The following is a 21,589-nucleotide window of genomic DNA, read 5'->3' on the forward strand; positions in this document are numbered from 1 at the left end:
ACCTGCATGCCTACTTTCAATGACTGGTGTACCATGACACCCAGGTCTCGCTGCATCTCCCCTTTTCCTAGTCGGCCACCATTTAGATAATAGTTTGCTTTCCTGTTTTTGCCACCAAAATGGATAACCTCACATTTATTCGTAGGCATTGACTGGTGCTGTGCTTTGGATCAGGACTGAGTCACGTTGTCAGACAACCGTGGCACGGTGGCGCAGCAATAGAGTTCTGTATCTCGTTTGTTCTCTCGTTTACTCACCCTACCCTTCCATATCTGTGTGTGTGTGTGTGTGTGTGTGTGTGTGTGTGTGTGTCTCTCTCTCTCTCCCCTGACTCTCAGTCTGAAGGAGGGTCTCGACCAGAAACGTCACCAGGCGAGATGCCGCCTGTCCCGCAGAGTTACTCCAGCATTTTGTGTCCAACCTTTCCATCTCTGTTGCTTGGTTACACGGAATAATTCCAAGAGTAAAGGCTGCCATCTGCTGTGCAAGGTTTGAAGTGCAATAACCTTATCTGATTATTGAATTGAATTGGCATCTATGGAGCGAAGGAATCGGTGATGTTTCAGGTTGAGACCCTTCTTCAAAGCGTCTCACCCCAAATCATCTCTTAATTAGTATAATAACAAATGGGTCACTGTTTAGTCGAAACATAGAACATAGAAATTAGGTGCACCAGGAGAGGCCATTCGGCCCCTTCGAGCCTGCACCCCATTTAATATGATCATGGCTATCTCCAACTCAGTATCCCGTTTGTCTCCAACCTCTGATTTGGCCACAAGGGCCACATCTAACTCCCTCTTAAATGCAATGAACCGGCCTTACCCTCTGTGGCAGAGAGTTCCAGAGATTCACCACTCTCTGAGTGAAAAAAGTTCTCCTCATCTCGGTTTTAAAGGCTTCCCCCTTATCCTTAAGCTGTGACCCCTTGTCCTGGACTTCCCCAACATCGGGAACAAACTTCCTGCATCTAGCCTGTCCAACCCCTTAAGAAATTTGTAAGTTTCTATAAATCCCCTTATCTGATTCTAGAGAGTATTGAATTGATCCATTGGCATCAGTATGACAGCGAAGGAATCTGGTGAACCTTCTCTGCACTGTTTCAGGATTTGAGACCCTTCTTCAAAGTGTCTCAACCCAAATCATCACACATATCATTCTTAATTAGTATAATAACAAATGCAGGTCACTGTTTAGTACAGTTTAGTATGTTGACACGTGTACCAAGGTACAGTGAAAAGCATTTGTTGCGTGCTACACCAACAAAAGTTTTTCACACTACATTGATGCACGTGACAATAAACTAAACTGTACTTCATGAAAGCACTTAATGTGAAGGAACTGTTGACTAATAAACTTTTTACCATAAACATTGCAAGCAGATGCAATTTGGAGAATGGCTTTAGGGAACAGGTTTTCTTTTCACTTTCACGGCCCCATCTTGACCCAACTAGTCTCATTCTCACGTGCTGCTGCCAACATGTTTCCCAGATAACAAGAACAATAATCTTGGTCAGCACACGTGATGTTCGAATTCAGCTAAGAATTCGCAGAGTTAATCTGTTTCCTTTTGTCCTCATCCAGTCTGAATATCCTTGAGTTACTCCAGCTTTTTGTGTCTATCTTCTCATATCCTTGGGACTTACCATCGTCCTGGAAATATCTGCTTGTACCAGTCACGGGTATGGCCATTGCTGTGAATGGTTCCAAAAATTATAGTCTAGTTTGGAGAAGCAGCATGGAAACAGGCCCTTTGGCCCACCGTGTCCACACCAACCAGCGATCCCTGCACACAAACACTATCCTACACACATTAGGGACAATTTACATTCATACCAAGCCAATGAATCTACAAACCTGTAAATCTTTGGAGTGTGGGAGGAAACCGAAGATCTCAGATAAAACCCAAGCAGGTCACGGGGAGAATGTACAAACTCCGTGCAGACGTGGTCCGTACATGGTCGGGGTCGAACGGCGCAGCAAGCGTTGTAAGGCAGCAACTTTACCGCTGTACCACCGTGCCACACACTAGTTCTTGAATAAAATCTGTTCCAACAAATGTACAATGCCCTTTGCCACTAAAACACAAGAATAGCAATCTAATTGTTTTTCCTCCTCTTTGGCATTTACTTGAGTCACCCCATCCTCGCCCACGGTTTAATGGCTTTTGCTAAGATAGCGAGATTAAAGGGGTTAACGTTCTGATACTGAACAGGGATTTGAGTGAAACACAGCGCTTGAATCCTGCAAAAATATTATCAATAGTAATTATGGAAGGGACAAGAATTTGCAATCAGTGTCCATAAAAAAAACACCTTGAGTAATAAAAATAAACACTTAGCATTTCTAAGAGCATCAATAAACAATCTCCTCGAAGCAGTAATGATTTGGGATGTTGATGACATCTTCTGCCTCATTTACTGTTGGAATTCAGAGACTCCAAATTAATTTGGTGCTACTCTGCTATTCTGCCGGAAAGCTTTGAAATGGGTTATGGATCCAAACGCAGACCCGGAGATTGTTTCGCAGAACACCTTCGCTCAGCCCGCCTGAACCTACCTGATCTCCTCATTGCTGGACACTTTAATTCTCCTTCCCATTCCAATACAATACAATACAATACAATTTATTTGTCATTTGGACCCCTTGAGGTCCAAACGAAATGACGTTTCTGCAGCCATACATTACAAACCAAAAGACCCGAGACACAACACAATTTACACAAACATCCATCCCATCGCTGTGATGGAAGGCAAAAATACTTATCTCTCCCCTGCAATCCCCCCCCCCCCCCGATGTCAGAGTCAAAGTCAAAGCCCCCGGCTGGCGATGGCGATTGTCCCACGGCCATTAAAGCCACGCCGGGTGATGCAAGGCCGCGCACCGGGTCTTGTTGTTGGAGCCCGCGGCGTGCGCTCACAAAGTCCCGCGGCCATTCCAAGCCGCGCGGGGCGATGATGTAAAAGGCCCCGCTCAGGTGCTCTTCAACCCTGCAACTCGGGCGGGAGAAGTCGCCGCTGCGGAAGCCCCGAAAAGCGGTCTCCCAGCAGGGACCCGCGGGCTCCCGGTGTTGCCGTCCGCCAGACCCGCAGTTGCAGCCTCCGAATCTCCGGGGGTCGGGTGGTAGCAGCGCTCCACCACCGCTCCAACCACTCCAGACTCGGCCAGCTCCGCAACATAGACCGTTCTGTCCTAGGTCTCCTCCATTGTCAGGGTGAGGCTGTAAATTGCTCGTTTCTTCCCTTCCCCCCAGTCTAGTTTCAGTAAAAACACTACAGTTCAGTAAAAACGTTACAGTTCAACTACTGTACCTATCCCTCCGTGGGTTCGATCCTCATATCTGCCTGTTCAAGCCTCGCTCAGACAGAGACACTACAGAAGTTCACGCAGACCCAAGCGCTCTCCCAGAAGATCCTCGCTGGACCTCATGGTAGAAGACTTTTATATGTCCCGGGACCTCGAGGGGCAGAGCCACATGGGGGTGGTCTCTTAATAACCCAATAACAGATATCGATTAACCCCATACATAACAGACATTTCCCTAACCCAATAATACAACAGCTCATACATTGTATTCAAACCGGACTTCACAAGGAAGCCAACTTAGAAACATTTACCCTGATCTGCCAGAAACCCAGACAAGGCTCAATACCTCATCCAATCAACACTCGGCAAAGTAGAACTCTGCAACATTATTTACAACTATTTACAAGGCGTATGTCTGGTTTGCAGCCATCCAATCCATTCTATGCATTTTGCACCCAATTGACAGGGTCTGCAGATGTTCTTATTCTTTTCTTGCAAATTGTATCTAGGCTCTAGACACACTGCCACCACTCCGCAGCTTGTCCCAGCTCTGCAGAGAGCAATTCCAAATTGACCAAATCTCCCAGCTGCCCTGAAGCTTTAACCCCATTTTGAAGTCCTAGCCTCTCCAATTTAGCTAGGATTAACAAGGCTAAATGCAAATTGGAAGTCATCATCTCATGTTTCACTTGGGCAGTGGTATGAATATTGATTTCTCTCGCTTCAGTTAGCCCCGGCATTCCCTCTCTCTCTCTATACCTCCCCCACCCAAGTCGCACTATCTTCTCGTTTTCACCGGACAAACAGCTAACAATGGCCTGTTTCCTTTAACATACGTTACTTTTTTGCATATCTTTAATTCATTGTTTTTTATCTCTCCGCATCATCGTCTATATCTCTCGTTTCCCTTATCCCTAACCAGTCTGAAGAAGGGTCTCGACCAGAAATGTCACCCATTCCTTCTCGCCAGAGATGCTGCCTGTCCCGCTGAGTTACTCCAGCATTTTGTGTCTTTCTTCGATTTAAACCAGCATCTGCAGTTCTTTCCTACACTCAATGTTCCATCAGTTGCTTTGGGAGTTCGAAAAAAATCTGAACTCTGGGAACTTCAATAACATTTGCAATTGAATCCCATGTTCTGATTCGAATGTTTTCTTTAACATGATAGCAGCAGTATTTTGTATTAGAGTGATTATACATGCACAATGACAGATTAGCTAATGCTGTGTCATTCTGGCAGGTTCAGTTTGCAGATATTGTGCTGATTTATGGGTGTCAGTGGTTATGGGGAGAAGGCAGGATAATGGGGTTGGGAGGGAGAGATAGATCAGCCATGATTGAATGGCAGAGTAGACTCGATGGGGTGAATGGTCTAATACTACTCCTATCACTTATGGTCTTATGATGTGAGGGTCACCTCAATACAGGAAGAACATGGAGGCTTTGGCAAGGGTGCAGAGAAGGTTCATCAGATAGAGGGTGTTATTGACAAGGACAGAGGGTGTTATTGACAAGGAGAAGCTGGCCAGACTTGGGTGGTTTTCTCTGGAGAGTCAGTGGTAGAGGCAAGATTTGATAGATGTACATAAAATTCTCTGCCACAGAAGGCAGTGGAGGTTAATTCACTGGATGTTTTCAAGAGAGAGTTAGATTTAGCTCTTAGGGCTAAATGAATTAAGGGATATGGGGAATAAGCAGGAATGGGGTACTGATTTTAGATGATTAGCCCTGATCATATTGAATGGCGGTGCTGGCTCGAAGGGCCGAATGGCCTACTCCTGCACCTATTTTTCTATGTTTCTATGAGCGACAGTGATATGGTTACAATCGGAACCTTTTCCCTGGATGAAAATGTCAAATGCTACAGGTCCAGTTTTAAAGTGACAGGGCCAGAGTTTAAAGGAGTTTTTATACAGAGGGTAGTCGGTGCCTGGAATGTACTGTAAGGGGAGGACGGATACACGAGTGGCGTTTAACAGTGTTTTGGATATAGATATATATAGGGAATGGAGGGATGTGGGTTACATGCTGGCAGATAAGAGTTTGTCTTAGCATCATGTTCGGTACAGACTTTGTGGATCGATGATAGTGTTCCTGTGGTGCACTGTTCCATGTGTAGGAAGGAACTGTAAATACTGGTTTAAACCGAAGATAGACACAAAATGCTGGAGTAAAATCAGTGGGACAGGCAGGTGATGGAATCTGCACCCCCTTTGATGTCTTGTTTTCACACCTTACACTTCCTTATCTCCCTCTCACCCTCTCCTGACTCTCAGTCTGAAGAAGGGTCTTGACCCGAAACGTCACCCATTCCTTCTCTCCAAAGATGCTGCCTGTCCCCGCTGAGTTACTGCAACATTTTGTATCTATCTTCGTTCCAGTCCCATGTTCTATGATATTGTTATCTACAATTATCTTTACACTGGCTTCCTGTCTTTCAAAGAATTGATTTCAAAATACTACTGTTGGTTTACGAAGCACTGAATGGTTTAGGGCCAAAATACATTTCTGATCTTCTGCTTAGCTACGAACCACCCAGACCTCTCAGATCGTCTGGGACAGGAATGCTCTGTGTCCCCAGAGTCAGAACTAAACATGGAGAGGCAGCATTTAGTTTTTATGCACCACATATCTGGAACAAACTCCCAGAAAACTGCAGGTCTGCTGCAACTCTCAGCTCTTTTAAATCTAGACTGAAGACTTTTCTGTTTGCCGCTGCCTTCCAGTAAACAATACAATTTATTAATTACCTATATTGCACTGTAACTTCTATTCCTGGTTTTATTCTATTTTAAATATTTTATTTGATAGCTTTTAATTTTGTAATTATTCTATCTGAATAATCTAATAGTCGTTTTACATCTAAATGTCATTTCATATGTGTTTCTTTCCAATGCTTATAATGTTTTATGTAAAGCACTTTGAATTTCCTTGTTGTTGGAAGGTGCTATACAAATAAACTTGCCTTGCCTTACAGTTAAAAACTCTTAACGTTCCAAACTGATGCTAAATCTTCTTTTTCTTTATAGTGTAGCTCTTGCAATATATTACCACATCAGGAACAGGTAGGTTGGCATTATAAAACAAACAATTCAAACTGTTATTGATTCTTTATTGATTCACCTACTCACAGTACAATATTGCTATTATTTTTATTTTCAGAGATTCAGATGGAAGAATGTTGTTAGATATATTTGATGAGAAGCTCCACCCATTGTCGGTTAGTATATTTGATCTGTGTTTACTCTGGTGTAGGAACAGCACATTTCTGAGATGCAATGGTGTTCGGCAGTGCAGGCAATATCCAAAGACCTTTTCCATCTTTTTAAGCCCATTCACTCTCATCCATCCGCTCAGAACATGCTTGACGAAGACTCCCAAGTCCTCCGTCTACGCTGCATTTGCACCCAAGATGAGGGGGTCCATACCAGGACATCCGAGATGTCCTGTTTAAAAAAGAACTGCAGGTGCTGGAAAAAACGAAGGTAGACAAAAATGCTGGAGAAACTCAGCGGGTGAGGCATCATCTATGGAGCGAAGGAATCGGTGATGTTTCGGGTCGAGACCCTTCTTCACCCAAAACGTCACCCATTCCTTCTCTCCGGAGATGCTGCCTGCCCCGCTGAGTTTCTCCAGCATTTTGTGTCTACCTTGAGGTACAGGGCTGTTCTTCTGCCCCAACCACTGCTGTTCCTCAGCCTTTACATAAAGAGTGGCACAGAGCAACTATGAATGTGTCGCTAGCTTTCCCAGTAACAGGGCATATCTTCACCAAAACGTGTACTTCAAACATTTTTCTTGACATCCATTATTTGAATCAAATTAGGAATAATCCAAATGCCTTGGCCAAATGTGGAACAGCCAGTCAAAACAGGAAATACTCATTTAAATTATATCAGGAGTTTTAATTTAGTGTAGGAAGGAACTAACATAGAAACATAGAAACATAGAAATTAGGTGCAGGAGTAGGCCATTCGGCCCTTCGAGCCTGCACCGCCATTCAATATGATCATGGCTGATCATCCAACTCAGTATCCTGGACCTGCCTTCTCTCCATACCCCCTGATCCCTTTAGCCACAAGGGCCACATCTAACTCCCTCTTAAATATAGCCAATGAACTGGCCTCAACTACCCTCTGTGGCAGAGAGTTCCAGAGATTCACCACTCTCTGTGTGAAAAAAAAGTTCTTCTCATCTCGGTTTTAAAGGATTTCCCCCTTATCCTTAAGCTGTGACCCCTTGTCCTGGACTTCCCCAACATCGGGAACAATCTTCCTGCATCTAGCCTGTCCAACCCCTTAAGAATTTTGTAAGTTTCTATAAGATCCCCTCTCAATCTCCTAAATTCTAGAGAGAACACAAGAGACTGCAGAAACATTTGGTTTAAACTACAGATGCTGGTTTAAACCAAAGAGAGACACAAAATGCTGGAGCAACTGAGCGCGATAGGCAGCACCTCTGGAGAAGGAATGGGTGACGTTTCGCATCGAGACCCTTCTTCAGACAGTTTAGTTTAGTGTAATTTAGCAATACAGCCTGGAAAGAGGCCCTTCGGGCCACTGAGGGGATTCCGACTAGCTCTCCGTCGTCCCATGTTCACATCCACTCCCTCCACGCGAGGGGCAATTTAGAGGCAAATTAACCCACAAACCCGCAAGGTTTGGGATGTGGGAGGAAACCGGAGCACCCGGAGGATGTGCAAACTCCAGCAGACAGCACCCGAAGAAGTCGGGATCAAATCTGGGTTTGTGATGCTCTAAGGCAGCAACTCTATCAGCTGTGCCATTGCCCGTCTGCCTTAATACCCTGAAATGATGAACCCAGTTATCCCTCGATGAAGTGATAGAATCATGAGGAGCGATAAAGCATCGAAGCAGAGCCTTTTGTTCACAGCTAGGAGGGAAATGGTATATTAATCTTACCCTGACTTTTTTATATTCACCCCACGCTCCCATCACTTTCCCCTCTCCCCCCCCCCCCCCCCCGTCTCCAAATCTACCACACATCCACACATGTGTAAATTTACAGTCATAAGGTGATTGGAGCAAAATTAGGCCATTCGGCCCATCAAGTCTACTCCACCATCCAATCATGGCTGATCTATCTCTCTCTCCAAACCCCATTCTCCTGCCTTCTCCCCATAACCCTGGACACCCTTAGTCAAATTAAACTGCTACCTTGTAGCATGTGGGAGGAAAGCGGAGCAGCCAGTGAAAAGCAATGTGATCACAAGGAGAACACGGGAATACCGCATAGATAGCACCAAAGGTCATGAACAAACCCAGGTTGCTGGAGCTGTGAGGCAGCAACCTTATCAACTGTATCGCTATACTACCCAAAGATGTTTGGCAAGGTTAAATGAACTAACCTCCCGACAGTCTTAAGAACGATTTAGTTTAGTCTAGCTTAGAGATACTGTGTGGAAACAGGCCCTTCGGCCCACCGAGTCCGCGCCGACCAGCGACCCCCACATATTAACACTATCCTACACACACTTGGGATAATTTATCAATCATCCAACTTAGCCAAACAATCTACAAATCTGTACATCTTTGGAAAGTGGGAGGAAACCGGAGCTCCCGTAGAAATCCCACGGGGAGAACGTACAAACGCCGTACAGACAAGCGCCTTTAGTCAGGATTGAACCCGGGTCTCTGGCGCTGTAAGGCAGCAACTCTACCGCTGTGCCACCATGCTGGGTCCCAACCCAAACCATCGTCCATCCATTTCCCTTCATAGATGCTGTATGACATGCTGAACGCCTCCAGCATTCTGTTTTTGGCTCAGGATTCCAGCATCTGCAGTCTCTTGTGTTCCCTTGGCTGACCCATGATGTTGACGTACACCCAATTTCAGCGTTGCCAAGTTTGGAACATTTCTCAGTGAAACGATACTCCATCACGAATTGGCAGCAGGAGAAAAGTGTTCTGACAGAAAGTAAAGCATTTGTCGCTCATGTTTCTTTGAGACCCATTTAGAGTCATAGAGTGAAATAGTGTTGTAACAGGCCCTCTGGCCCAACTTGCCCACACCGGACAACATGTCCCAGCTACACTAGTCTCACCTGCCCGCATTTGGTCCGTATCCCTCCAAACCTGTCCTATCCATGTACCTGTCTTAACTGTTTCTTAAACTTTAGGATAGTCCCAGCCTCAACTACCTCCTCTGGCAGCTTGTTCCGTACACCCACCACCCTCTGTGTGACAAAGTCATCCCTCAGATTCCTATTAAATCTTTTCCCCCTTCACCTATGGTCCTCTGGTCCTCGATTCACCTACTCTGGGCAAGAGACTATCAGATCTATTCCTCCCATGATTTTATACACCTCAATCCGATCTATTCCTCTCATGATTTTATACACCTCAATAATATCAACCCTCATCCTCCTGCACTCCAAGGAATAGAGTCCCAGCCTACTCAACCTCTCCCAATAGCTCAGACCCTCCAGTCCTGTCAACATCCTCGTAAATCTCCTCAGTTCCCTTTTGTACCTTGATTTTTTTGGGGGGAATAATTTCATGATTTTAAAAATAATTTTTTTTCCCACAGAAAACAGAAATGCCAGCAGATTATGACCGACATGATCCAGAACAGAAACAGATATACCGTTTTGTGCGAACGTTATTCAGTGCAGCTCAGCTCACTGCAGAATGTGCTATTGTAACTTTGGTGAGTATGCAGCCAGTCTGTTGCTGAAGGTCATGGAGGGGGTGAGCTGTGTGGTCCAGGATGCTCCTCAGTTTGAGGAGCATTCGCCGCTAACAGACCATCTCCACTGAATCCATCTCCTCCTCCAGGATGGGGCCAGCCTTCCTGATGAGTTTGTTAATCCTGTTGGCATCCGTGGCCTTCGTCCTGCGCACGACACTGTTCAGTCTCCGTAATTAAATTCACATTTATCCTTGCTATGGGCTGACATACAGCCTGTTATGAATGCACATGGTTTCATACTGGTCCGGCAAGATTTATTTATCAGTTTGCTTTCCAGTCTTCAATCTCAATCCCTCAGTGACGTCTTCTTAGTTCACCGAAATTACTCATCAGATCATAAGTAATAGGAGCAGGATTTGGTCCATTTGGCCCATCAAGCCTACTTTGCCATTTGATCGTGGCTGATCTATCTCTCCTTCCTGACCCCATTCTCCTGCCTTCTCCCTATAACCTCTGACACCTGCACTAATCAAGAATCTATCTATCTCTGCCTTAAAAATATCCATTGACTTGGCCTCCACAGCCTTCTGTGGCAAAGAATTCCACAGATTCACCACCCTCTGACTCAAGATCTGACTAAAGATCCTTCTTCGATATTGTATTTCAAATGGCTGGATTGTAATCATGTATTGTCTTTCCATTGACTGGATAGCAGTTTTTCACTGCACCTCGGTACACGTGACAATCAACTAAACTAAACTGAATAACTTGCTGTCTTTTGTGGGGAGCCTCAGCCACCAAGATCTTGGTCATTCAGTTTTCTTGCGTTTGTCGCTGTATTTGCTATTTTTATCTCTGCGCCACATGCTATTAATAAAATGGAGTCAGACTGCATGGGAGTTGGGGCAGGCAGCAATTTATGGCTGACGTGTCTATAGTTTTTGTTTTTAAATGCATTTTATTGAATAATCCACCCAAAGTTAGGCAACCAGTCCAGATTTAATTTTACTCAAATAATTATGCAAGCAGTAAAATCTCAGGACATTTAAAATATTACACTATTTTTTTTTGTTAAAAGACAGCAGTGAGAGAAGATCTCTGGCGCACCTCAGATAGTCAAGACTTTTCTTCCCAATTAATTCCACAGCGAAATATTACTGTCCAGCTTCATTTTAAATGATCCCTCCCCTCTCCACACCAGTAGATGGAAATAAAGTTTACCTAACGATCACCTCCCAGACATCCGATGTGTTCCAGCCAGATCCTACAGAGTTCCTGCAGCTGATTAAACAGGGATGGAGTCCTGAAATAATGTGAAGTAAAACAAATAATTTTAATCCGTCTCTAAATCATTTTTTGCCACCCCTCTCGACAATTAGAAAATTGCACATGTATGGAATGTCACCATCCCCTTGCTGAAGAAGAGTCTCGACCCGAAACGTCACCTATTCCTTTGCTCCATAGATAACCATATAACCATATAACAATTACAGCACGGAAACAGGCCATCTCGACCCTACAAGTCCGTGCCGAACAACTTTTTTTTTCCCCTTAGTCCCACCTGCCTGCACTCATACCATAACCCTCCATTCCCTTCTCATCCATATGCCTATCCAATTTATTTTTAAATGATACCAATGAACCTGCCTCCACTACTTCCACTGGAAGCTCATTCCACACCGCTACCACTCTCTGAGTAAAGAAGTTCCCCCTCATATTACCCCCAAACTTCTGTCCCTTAATTATGAAGTCATGTCCTCTTGTTTGAATCTTCCCTATTCTCAAAGGGAAAAGCTTGTCCACATCAACTCTGTCTATCCCTCTCATCATTTTAAAGACCTCTATCAAGTCCCCCCTTAAACTTTTGCGCTCCAGAGAATAAAGACCTAACTTATTCAACCTATCTCTGTAACTTAGTTGTTGAAACCCAGGCAACATTCTAGTAAATCTCCTCTGTACTCTCTCTATTTTGTTGACATCCGTCCTATAATTAGGCGACAAAAATTGTACACCATACTCCAGATTTGGTCTCACCAATGCTGTGTACAATTTTAACATTACATCCCAGCTTCTATACTCAATGCTCTGATTTATAAAGGCTAGCATACCAAAAGCTTTCTTTACCACCCTATCTATATGAGATTCCACCTTCAAGGAACTATGCACGGTTATACCCAGATCCCTCTGTTCAACTGTATTCTTCAATTCCCTACCATTTACCATGTACGTCCTATTTTGATTTGTCCTGCCAAGGTGTAGCACCTCACATTTATGAAGACTCCATCTGCCATCTTTCAGTCCATTTTTCCAAATGGCCTAAATTACTCTGTAGACTTTGGAAGATGCTGCCTCGCCCGCTGAGTTTCTCCAACACTTTTGTCTACCTTCGATTTTTCCAGTGTCTGCAGTTCTTTCTTAAACATCCCCTGTTCTGGAACCTAGTTAAAAAAACCCAATGGGACTTCTTCCTGTGTGATGAAACATATTAGGTAAATCTATACCTCACGCTGCCTCGGCAAGGCCAGCAGCATAATCAAGGATGAGTCGCACCCTGGCCACTCCCTCTTCTCCCCTCTCCCATCAGGCAAAAGGTATAGAAGTGTGAAAACGCACACCTCCAGATTCAGGGACAGTTTCTTCCCAGCTGTTATCAGGCAACTGAATCATCCTACCACAACCAGAGAGCAGTGCTGAACTACTATCTACCTCTTTGGTGACTCTTGGAAATTCTTTGATCGGACTTTGCTGGCTTTACCTTGCACTAAAAGTTATTCCCTTATCATGTATCTGTACAGTGTAAATGGATTGATTGTAATCATGTATTGTATTTTGGCTGACTGGTTAGCACGCAACAAAAAGCTTTTCACTGTACCTCGGTACACGTGACAATAAACCAAACTGTAATAACAGAAGTGAAGTAAATGTGATACAGTGCATGTGATGCACTGCGAAATAAAGCATTTCTGGCTTTAACTAAATTGCCCAGTCAGAGCATTTCAGCGATTAAATAGTATTTATAGTTAATCAGGAGCATTAGTGCATCTGCACTAAGAAATTTTCTTCATGCTATTCGTTTTCCCGTTTTTTTGCTTTGGATGAATGTTCCCATTTACATGATTTCTTCTGATCAGTCTGAAGAAGGGTTTCGGCCCGAAACGTTACCTATTTCCTTCGCTCCATAAATGCTGCTGCACCCGCTGAGTTTCTCCAGCATTTTTTTGTACCTTACATGATTTCTTCGCCTAGTTTCAGTTCAGCCTCCCGTCTATCACTGTCATTTTAAGTCACACGGTTATACAATGAATCTTCACTTCTAGATCTTCATCGAGACAGGCTAGATGCAGGAAAAATGTTCCCGATGTTGGGGGTGTCCAGAACCAGGGGGTCACAGTTTAAGAATAAGGGGTAGGCCATTTAGGACTGAGATGAGGAAAAACGTTTTCGCCCAGAGAGTTGTGAATCTGTGGAATTCTCTGCCGCAGAAGGCAGTGGAGGCCAATTTATGAGAGCTTCTCGGGAGAGGGTTAGATAGAGCTCTTAGGGCTAACAGAATCAAGGGATATGGGGAAAAAGCAGGAACGGGGTACTGATTTTGGATGATCAGCCATGATCATATTGAATGGCAGTGCTGGCTCAAATGGCCGAATGGCCTACTCCTGCACCTGTTCTCTATGTTTCTATCTGGTCTGAACACATAAAGCAAACACGGTTGTGACAATCGTTTGTCTTTCCTTTGTTCCATTGATGTAAGGAAAGATCCTGAGGTGTTTCGTGGGAGCCCAGTCATACACTATTTGTCAATGACCCACTGAAAGCATTGTGAGTGAGGATGAAGAGAATTTTAAGGTGCATCTTACCAGAGGAGAGAACGATTTGAAGGATAACACATACAGTACTAGAGTTTGCGGTTAGAGCAGATGGAGTTACACCCAGCAGCAGTGGGCAATGAAAAGTGGATGTGTAAAACTCCGGAATGAAAGGGATGTGGCGATCCAGGGGAAACTCTTTGTGAAATCAGAGGAGATTGGAGCGAAGGCATGAGGAATTTAGTTGCTGGAACCTGGACCAAAAAAATAACCAGCTAAAAAAACTCAGTGGGCCATGTAGCATCCGTGGAGGTATTGAGTGTAGTTGAGCTTTCTGGTCAAGACCCTGCATCAGGACGTACTGTGTAGGGTGAAGATAGGCAGGGTAGATAAGTGAGAGGGGGCTGGTAGGTGGTGGGTGGAACTTGGGTAGGGGGGAGATGGGACCAGGAGGGGAGAGGTTGATGAGTTTCAGTAATGAGGGACAGAGGGATGGAAAAGGCATGCAGCGAGAGAGAGAGAGAGGGAGAGGGAGAGAGAGGGAGGGGGGGAGAGAGAGAGAGAGAGAGAGAGGTAGAGAGGTAGAAACATAGAAATTAGGTGCAGGAGTAGGCCATTCGGCCCTTCGAGCCTGCACCGCCATTCAATGTGATCATGGCTGATCATCCAACTCAGTATCCCGTACCTGCCTTCTCTCCATACCCCCTGATCCCCTTAGCCACAAGGGCCACATCTAACTCCCTCTTAACTATAGCCAATGAACTGGCCTCAATAGGTAGAGAGAGAGGTAGAGAGAGAAAGAGAGAAAGAGAGAGAAAGCGCCTGGGTGGACAAGGCACAAAAGGGAAGTGGGTTGACTGAAATTGGAACATTTACTCTACATGTTCTTGGATTGTAAAGTATCAAAGTGTAGATCAGGTGCTGTCCTTGTGTCTTCCTGTCAGTGGAGAAGGCCAAGGTTAGGGGAGGTCAGTTTAGGAATGGGTAGCAAAATGGGAATGCCATGCATCTCATATTCTGCTCGGCTCACCAACAGTCCAATGACATGAACACAGAATGTACCAATTTCAGGCAACTTAACATCCCCTGTATTCCTCTGCCACTCCCACCAGTCCACTCAGTGTCTCTTTCCCTTGTTCCCCTTTTTTACCCCCCCTCCCACTCCTCTTTGATGCATGGATTCATCCCCTTGCCCTCCCTAGTCCAGTCTGCCCATCACCCACATACCCATCCACCTGGGTTTATGTTCATACGTGATAGGAGCAGAATTAGACCATTCGGCCCATCGTCTACTATGCCGTTCAATCATGCCTGACCTATCTCTCCCCCTCAACCCCATTCTCCTGCCTTCTCCCCATAACCCCTGACACCCACACTAATCAAGAGTCTATCTATCTCTGCCTTAAAATGTTCCACTGACTTGGCCTCCACAGCCTTCTGTGGCAATGAATTCCACAGATTCACCACCCTCTGACTAAATAAATTCCTCCTCATCTCCTTCCTAAAGGAACGTCCTTCTCTCTTGGTTCATCTTTCCTACCCTCGTCCCTCGGGTTCTGTGCGATTCTCCTCAACCTCATTGCAGACATTGCACTGTGTCTATGGCATTTGTGCTGCAATGCTGAGATATATGATCTACACTCTGTATCTTCCCCTTTGCTCTGCGTATTATACTTTAGTTTCACCTGATTGTATTGCTGCATTTATGTATTATATTATCTGATCCGCTTCTATGTGACAATAATAAACCTAGTCTAATCTTCAACCCTCCCCGCTTAGTTTCATGTGCCCTTCATTCCTCACTTATCCAGTTCAACCTATTACTTACCAACCTCTCTCTGCACCCGTCCCCCTCCCCTCCTCCACCTTGACCTATCTGCCTCATTTCTATTTGCATTGTCGTGTTTCCACGTCACCTACCAACCTCTGGATCATGGATGGGTAAGATGTGAAAATGACAGATCATTTTGAGAGTCAGGGGAGAGGGAGATACATAGATAAGGAAGTGCAAGGAGTGAAAACGAGACAAAGGGGACGGAGACCAAGGAAAATGGCGGGACAGGCAGCATCGGAAGCAGTCAGTCTGAAGAAGGGTCTCGACCCGAAATGTCACCCATTCCTTCTCTCCAGAGATGCTGCCTGCCCTGCTGAATTACTCCAGCATTTTGTGTCTATCTTGGGTGAAGTGGAATGATTAAGGCCAAGGGAAATTGCCTGTCTTGTGTTTTCTGAGTTTTAGCACTCGCCTGCCGTAACTTAATTGAGAAAATGTGCTGACGTACTCGTGGGAAAACTATGTTTATTCTGGAGAAGGACAAATGCTCCTGGATAAGATTGTTTGCATTTTTGTTATTAGTACCTAGTGCTAATGGGAAATATTTACCTGCTGAATAATTAGCTACGGCATGTCAGCAGGGTAATTATTTATTAATGACTTGTTTTTCTTTTAGTATAAGTGTGCCTCACCTGGAACACGGCAGGATATATATCCCCACACGTCTTATTTTGAATATCCAATCACAAATTATTTTTGCATTCTCCCAGGAGACTCAAAACTGTGAATTGGAATCACTGATTTTGCTTTCTCCATGTTCCCTTAACATTTATGAAATTGCTGAGGTTTCTTTTAAAAGCCTGCAGACGGAACTATTTTAGAAACCTGATATGTAACATTGTATAAGCGTAACCAGAGAGGTGTACAGTGTCAAGGCAATATTGGTTCATTTATTTGACATCAGTCACACCTTCCCTACTTGTGCCCGCAGAACTGTAGGCTATTTATGTTGGAATTGGTTGATTTGCAGAAATGTGCAGAGAGATTTTAGACAGTAGCAATAAAATGCTTCATACCCAGCAGTTACATTTCAGCCAACTTGTAGCAGCTACAACGATGCAGAATGCTGTCAGATATGCAGTGAATTATGGGCCTGTCCTACTTAGGCGATCTTTTTAGGTATGTTACAAAACCTACCTGAATCGTGTCTGAGTATCTGCCCCACCCCATGTCCGCGATTTTGGCGCTGTTTAGAGGGGGCGGGTTTAAAACGCGATTTTTACTAGGCTGTTCCAATCGAAAATGTTCAGCCTAGTAAATCATTAACGGAAAATCGCTGGAAGACCCCCGTCGCAAAAGGTATTATTAGTTTTTATGGCCTTGTATAATAGTTATAGTAGTTTAAAAATCACTCTCTAAACCCGCAACCTCTCGCAGCCCCAGGGTTTAATAAAGCAAACAATTAAAGGTATGTACCTTAATTTTACATTAAAAAGGGTCTTCTTAAGAACCCTATGACAACGCCGCGGCCTATAAAAGTTTTCTATAGCGAGTAGTAGTTCATTTTGGGCTCTTATATATTTTTACGGGCAGGTGAGGTTTTTCAATGGAATGCACTTGCCGTTCACAATGGAAATAATTAAACCAGCCAATTTAAAATTTTAACTAATCCAGCGCAATGTGAAACATGTTCAGGCCACTGTCCTAAGCGACCCCACTAGAAAGCAGCGATTTTAAAATGGACTTTAATTTACAAGCTTTAATCCCTATGTAGAACTATTTTCCTGCCATTTGAGGGCCATAAATTGATGCAAATGAGATTTTAAAACCATGTTTTACGGAACCCACTGAAGCCCCTTTATTAAAAATGGTGCTCTAGTTTCGCATTTGTTTTATTTAATTTTGTAAGCTACAATTGGGTATTTTACATTTTAAAATCCAAGTAATGATTTTTAAACGTTAACGGAAACACTTGAGTTATGGGTTCATTATTTTGATAACCTATTTTGGGCACTTTAAATTTAAAATGTTATCTTGGGTACTTTATTAGAAATTTATATGCTTTAATTTCAGAAGTCAATCAATACTTGGTAACACTATTTAGGGTATTTATCATTTTTTAATCTTGAGATATCTATGTGAAGATCAAATTATTATTTTTGTTTCAGATGGGATAAGTCGAGATTAATTTTTACTCTCAAACTTTTAACATTGCTTTAATTGTCCATGGTCAAATCCCGGCTAAGATTAGTTTATTTTTGACTGTCCCATAGAAATCACGAGGTTTTTTGCCTATGATGTCGCACCCTGAAACGGTTTGTTTTCTATTTAAGACTTTTCTCTGATTTGTGAAGAATCAGCCGAATATGAAACGCCATAACTTTTTTTATTACTTGAGATATGAAAGTGAATAAGGTGTCAAATTAAACTTATTTTTATGCTTTATCTGATGGGATAAATTGCAGACTTGATTTTTTTAATCTCAAAAATTTGTAACATTGCTAGATGATGGCCAATCTCAAATCCGGCTCAGCTCTCTGTGCATCTCCACATCCCAACCCCTAAAACTCTGGGTCAGAGAAAAAAAAAAATCCTAGCTACAAGTGACAAATGTTTCTGTTAATGAATTTTCTCAGGTGTATCTCGAGCGGCTCTTAACATACGCAGAGATTGATATTTGCCCCAGTAACTGGAAACGGATTGTATTGGGGGCCATCCTACTTGCATCCAAGGTATGGGACGATCAAGCTGTTTGGAATGTGGACTACTGCCAAATCCTTAAAGATATCACAGTGGAAGACATGTGAGTGCCTTTGATCAAAAATTAATTTGGTTGTAATTTGAAAGTGCTGTAACAATTACTCACTTTCCAATTAATATTCCAATTTGGCATATCTTGGAGTTCATACTGGTCTGTAGACATAGACTATATACTGTCTATTTTTATCCTGTGTACTTCAGCTATAAAGTTATTGTCTACACGGTATGGGCCATCACCTCTCCACCCCCATCACACTCAGCACCAGCTCCCCACAGGGCTGTGTGTTGAGCCCCCTCCTCTACACCCACGATTGTGCCCCCGCCCACTCCACCAACACCATCGTCAAGTTTGCGGACGACACGACTGTGGTTGGACGTATCTCAGGAGGAGATGAGACAGCCTACAGGGAGGAAGTCCAAAGACTGGCAGTGTGGTGTTCAGACAACAACCTCATCCTAAACACCACAAAAACAAAGGAAATGATCATAGACTTTCGTAAGAACAGTGTAGCCCTCAAACCCCTATTCATCAATGGGGACTGTGTGGAAAGGGTCTCAGACTTCAGATTCCTGGGCACACAAATTACGGAGGATCTCTCCTGGACTACAAACACCACCACAACAGTCAAGAAGGCCCAGCAGCGACTCTACTTTCTGAGGATCCTCAGGAAAAACAACCTGGAGGAGAAGCTGCTGGTGTCCTTCTACCGCTGCTCCATCGCGAGTGTGCTGGCGTACTGTATAACCACATGGTATGCCAGCTGCTCTGCAGCGGACAGGAGAGCCCTTCAAAGGGTCATCAACACCGCACAAAAAATCACTGGCTGCCCACTGCCCTCCCGGAAGGACATCTTCTGCTCTCGCTGCCTTGGCAGGGCAGCCAACATCCTAAAGGACCCTTCCCACACTGGACACAACCTGTTCCACCTGCTGCCCTCTGGCAGACGGTACAGGTCTTTCAAAACTCGCACAAACAGACTCAGAGACAGCTTCTACCCCATAGCCATACGTGAACTTAACAATGCAAAATAAGAAATAACACTCACATTCAACTGAATGGTTCTACCTCAGCTGCTATTGTTATTTATCTGTAATTTTTTTTAATATGTATATATTTTTACCTTTCCTTATATATTTAAAATTGCTCTTGTGAATCGCACCGTGGGATTGACTTTTTAAATTTTGTTGTACCATGTGCAATGACAATAAAGAGATTCATTCATTCATTCATCCATTCATTCATACATTCATTCATCCTGCATTCATTCATTCATTAAGATTTGGAGAAGAATTGTTGTTTACCACCTCCTTTCTGTCTCTCTTTTAATCCTTTCCCCAAATTTCCTTACCAATCTCCTCTTATTTTTTTTTCTTTTAATATGCGTCTCACACTTAGATTTTCAGCTTTTAGGTTTTAGAGAAACCGGCGCGCCGAGTCCGCACCGACCAGCGATCCCCACACATTAACACTATCCTACGCACACCAGGGACAATTTAAATGTATACCAAGCCGATTAACCTACAAACCTGTACGCCTTTGGAGTGCGGGAGGAAACCGAAGGTGTCGGAGAAAACCCACGCAGGTCACGGGTGGAACGTACTACAGAGGTCGGGATCGAACCCGGGTCTCTGGCGTTGTAAGCGCTGTAAAGCAGCAACTCTACCGCTGCGCCACTGTGCCACTGCGCCACCGTGTCACACATATCTCAGCATATATTTGGTCATTCCTTGTTCTGCCCCCCCTCCCTTGTGACCTGATGTCAAATTCTGCTCGATATTTCTCTTGCAAAACATTTTGACATGCTTGGCTATATACATGGTGTTATATAAACGGCAGTTGTTGTTGTTCACACTAGTTGCCTTTTCACTCCACAGAGCCAATTTCTGTATTTTGCTTTCCTTACGTATCCTATCAAAACAGTTCCTCAGTTACCCCAATTACGAAAAAGAGGACAACTCAAAATTTCCTGTGAGATTTCCTCAAGCGTTTGTTTTCTGCAGCTAAATGGCAAGTGCAAGGGTTTATGATTTTGCTTTGAACAGAAGAGATGCCATGCCAAGATTTCCAGAGTTTCATTTCGCTTCATCCACATGCGGTATCGATTCTGGAGCACGCACAAGCTTTTCAACTATTTCAGTGGTTCAGGAAATTCTACACAGAGCAGCCCCTCATTTCTGATATGGACATCTTTCTGAAAATATTGGCCTGGGTTTTTACCCTTCTCAGCAGGGGTACAATGATGATTCAAGTGTTTATTTGCTATGTAATGTCATGTGGTGTGGACTGGGTTTTTGTCTGTGAGTGTGTTTTTGTATGCGTTACTCCTAATACTCCCCCCTTTCTCTTTCTCCCTCCCCCTCTCTCTCTCCCCCTCTCTCCCTGTCTCTCTCCCCCTCTCCCTTTCCCTCTCTCTCTCTCTCGCCCCCCCCTGGGCTCTGATGCTCCGTGTCCTGAATTTCCTCTCTGAAAAGCCTGGTTCTTGGCCTAGTTGTTCTCTCTCTCTCTCTCTCTCCATCTCCATCCCTCCCCCTCTCCCTCTCTCTCTCCTCTCCCTCTCCCTCCCCCTCTCCCCCTCTCCCTCTCTCCCTCCCCCTCCCCCCCCCCTCCCCCTCCCCCTCTCCCTCTCCCCTCCCCCTCCCTCTCCCCACAGGAATGAGTTGGAACGGCAGTTCCTGGAGCTGCTGCAGTTCAACATCAATGTGCCCTCCAGTGTTTACGCAAAGTATTACTTTGACCTACGGTCCTTGGCAGAAGCCAACAATCTGAGTTTCCCACTGGAACCACTCAGCAGAGACAGAGCGCAGAAACTGGAGGTGAGTGGCAAACAGAGACTTAGAGCGTAGAGACTTGGCCAGCTTCAAATCCAGTGGTGTGAATATTGATTTCTCTAACTTCAACTAACCCTTGCATCCCCTCTCTCTCCATCCCTCCACCACCCACGTCATTATACTAGCTTCAAAGTCGTCGTGTTGAGTCTCATTGTCTGTAACTCATTTGCACCTAGCCCACAGCTAACAATTTGCACCTAACCCACAGCTAACAATGAACTGATTCGTTTATCATCGTTACTTTATTCATTCATTTGTTCCATATCTCTCTACATTGCCATCTACATCTCTGGGGAAAGGGAAACAAGAGATGAACGGATATAGAGAGATGTAGAACAAATGAGTAACGAATCCGGGTTGAGACGTGGTCGTAGAGTCGGAGAACGGGTGGAGTCACAGAGGGGGAGCAGCGAGAGAGGATGTTGCAGAATTCTTGTCGGAGAGAAGAGGAGAACTTCTTCAAAGT

The 21,589-nt window shown here is 44.3% G+C and overlaps 1 protein-coding gene across 2 annotated transcripts in view; it reads left to right on the forward strand.

Annotated features, from left to right (window-relative positions):
• Positions 1 to 21,153, forward strand: part of ccny (cyclin Y) — a 214,186-nt gene extending 193,033 nt beyond the window's left edge. For both annotated transcript variants that reach the window (XM_055665294.1, XM_055665293.1), the window contains exons 5-9: positions 6,333 to 6,368; positions 6,466 to 6,523; positions 9,853 to 9,972; positions 18,171 to 18,337; positions 20,946 to 21,153. In XM_055665294.1, the coding sequence (XP_055521269.1) occupies positions 6,333 to 6,368; positions 6,466 to 6,523; positions 9,853 to 9,972; positions 18,171 to 18,337; positions 20,946 to 21,138 (574 nt within the window). In that variant the 3' untranslated portion in view covers positions 21,139 to 21,153. The remainder of the gene's footprint in view (positions 1 to 6,332; positions 6,369 to 6,465; positions 6,524 to 9,852; positions 9,973 to 18,170; positions 18,338 to 20,945) is intronic.
• Positions 21,154 to 21,589: the final 436 nt, after the last annotated feature.

This window comes from Leucoraja erinacea, chromosome 2 (assembly GCF_028641065.1).
Source record: "Leucoraja erinacea ecotype New England chromosome 2, Leri_hhj_1, whole genome shotgun sequence".
NCBI lineage: Eukaryota > Metazoa > Chordata > Chondrichthyes > Rajiformes > Rajidae > Leucoraja > Leucoraja erinaceus.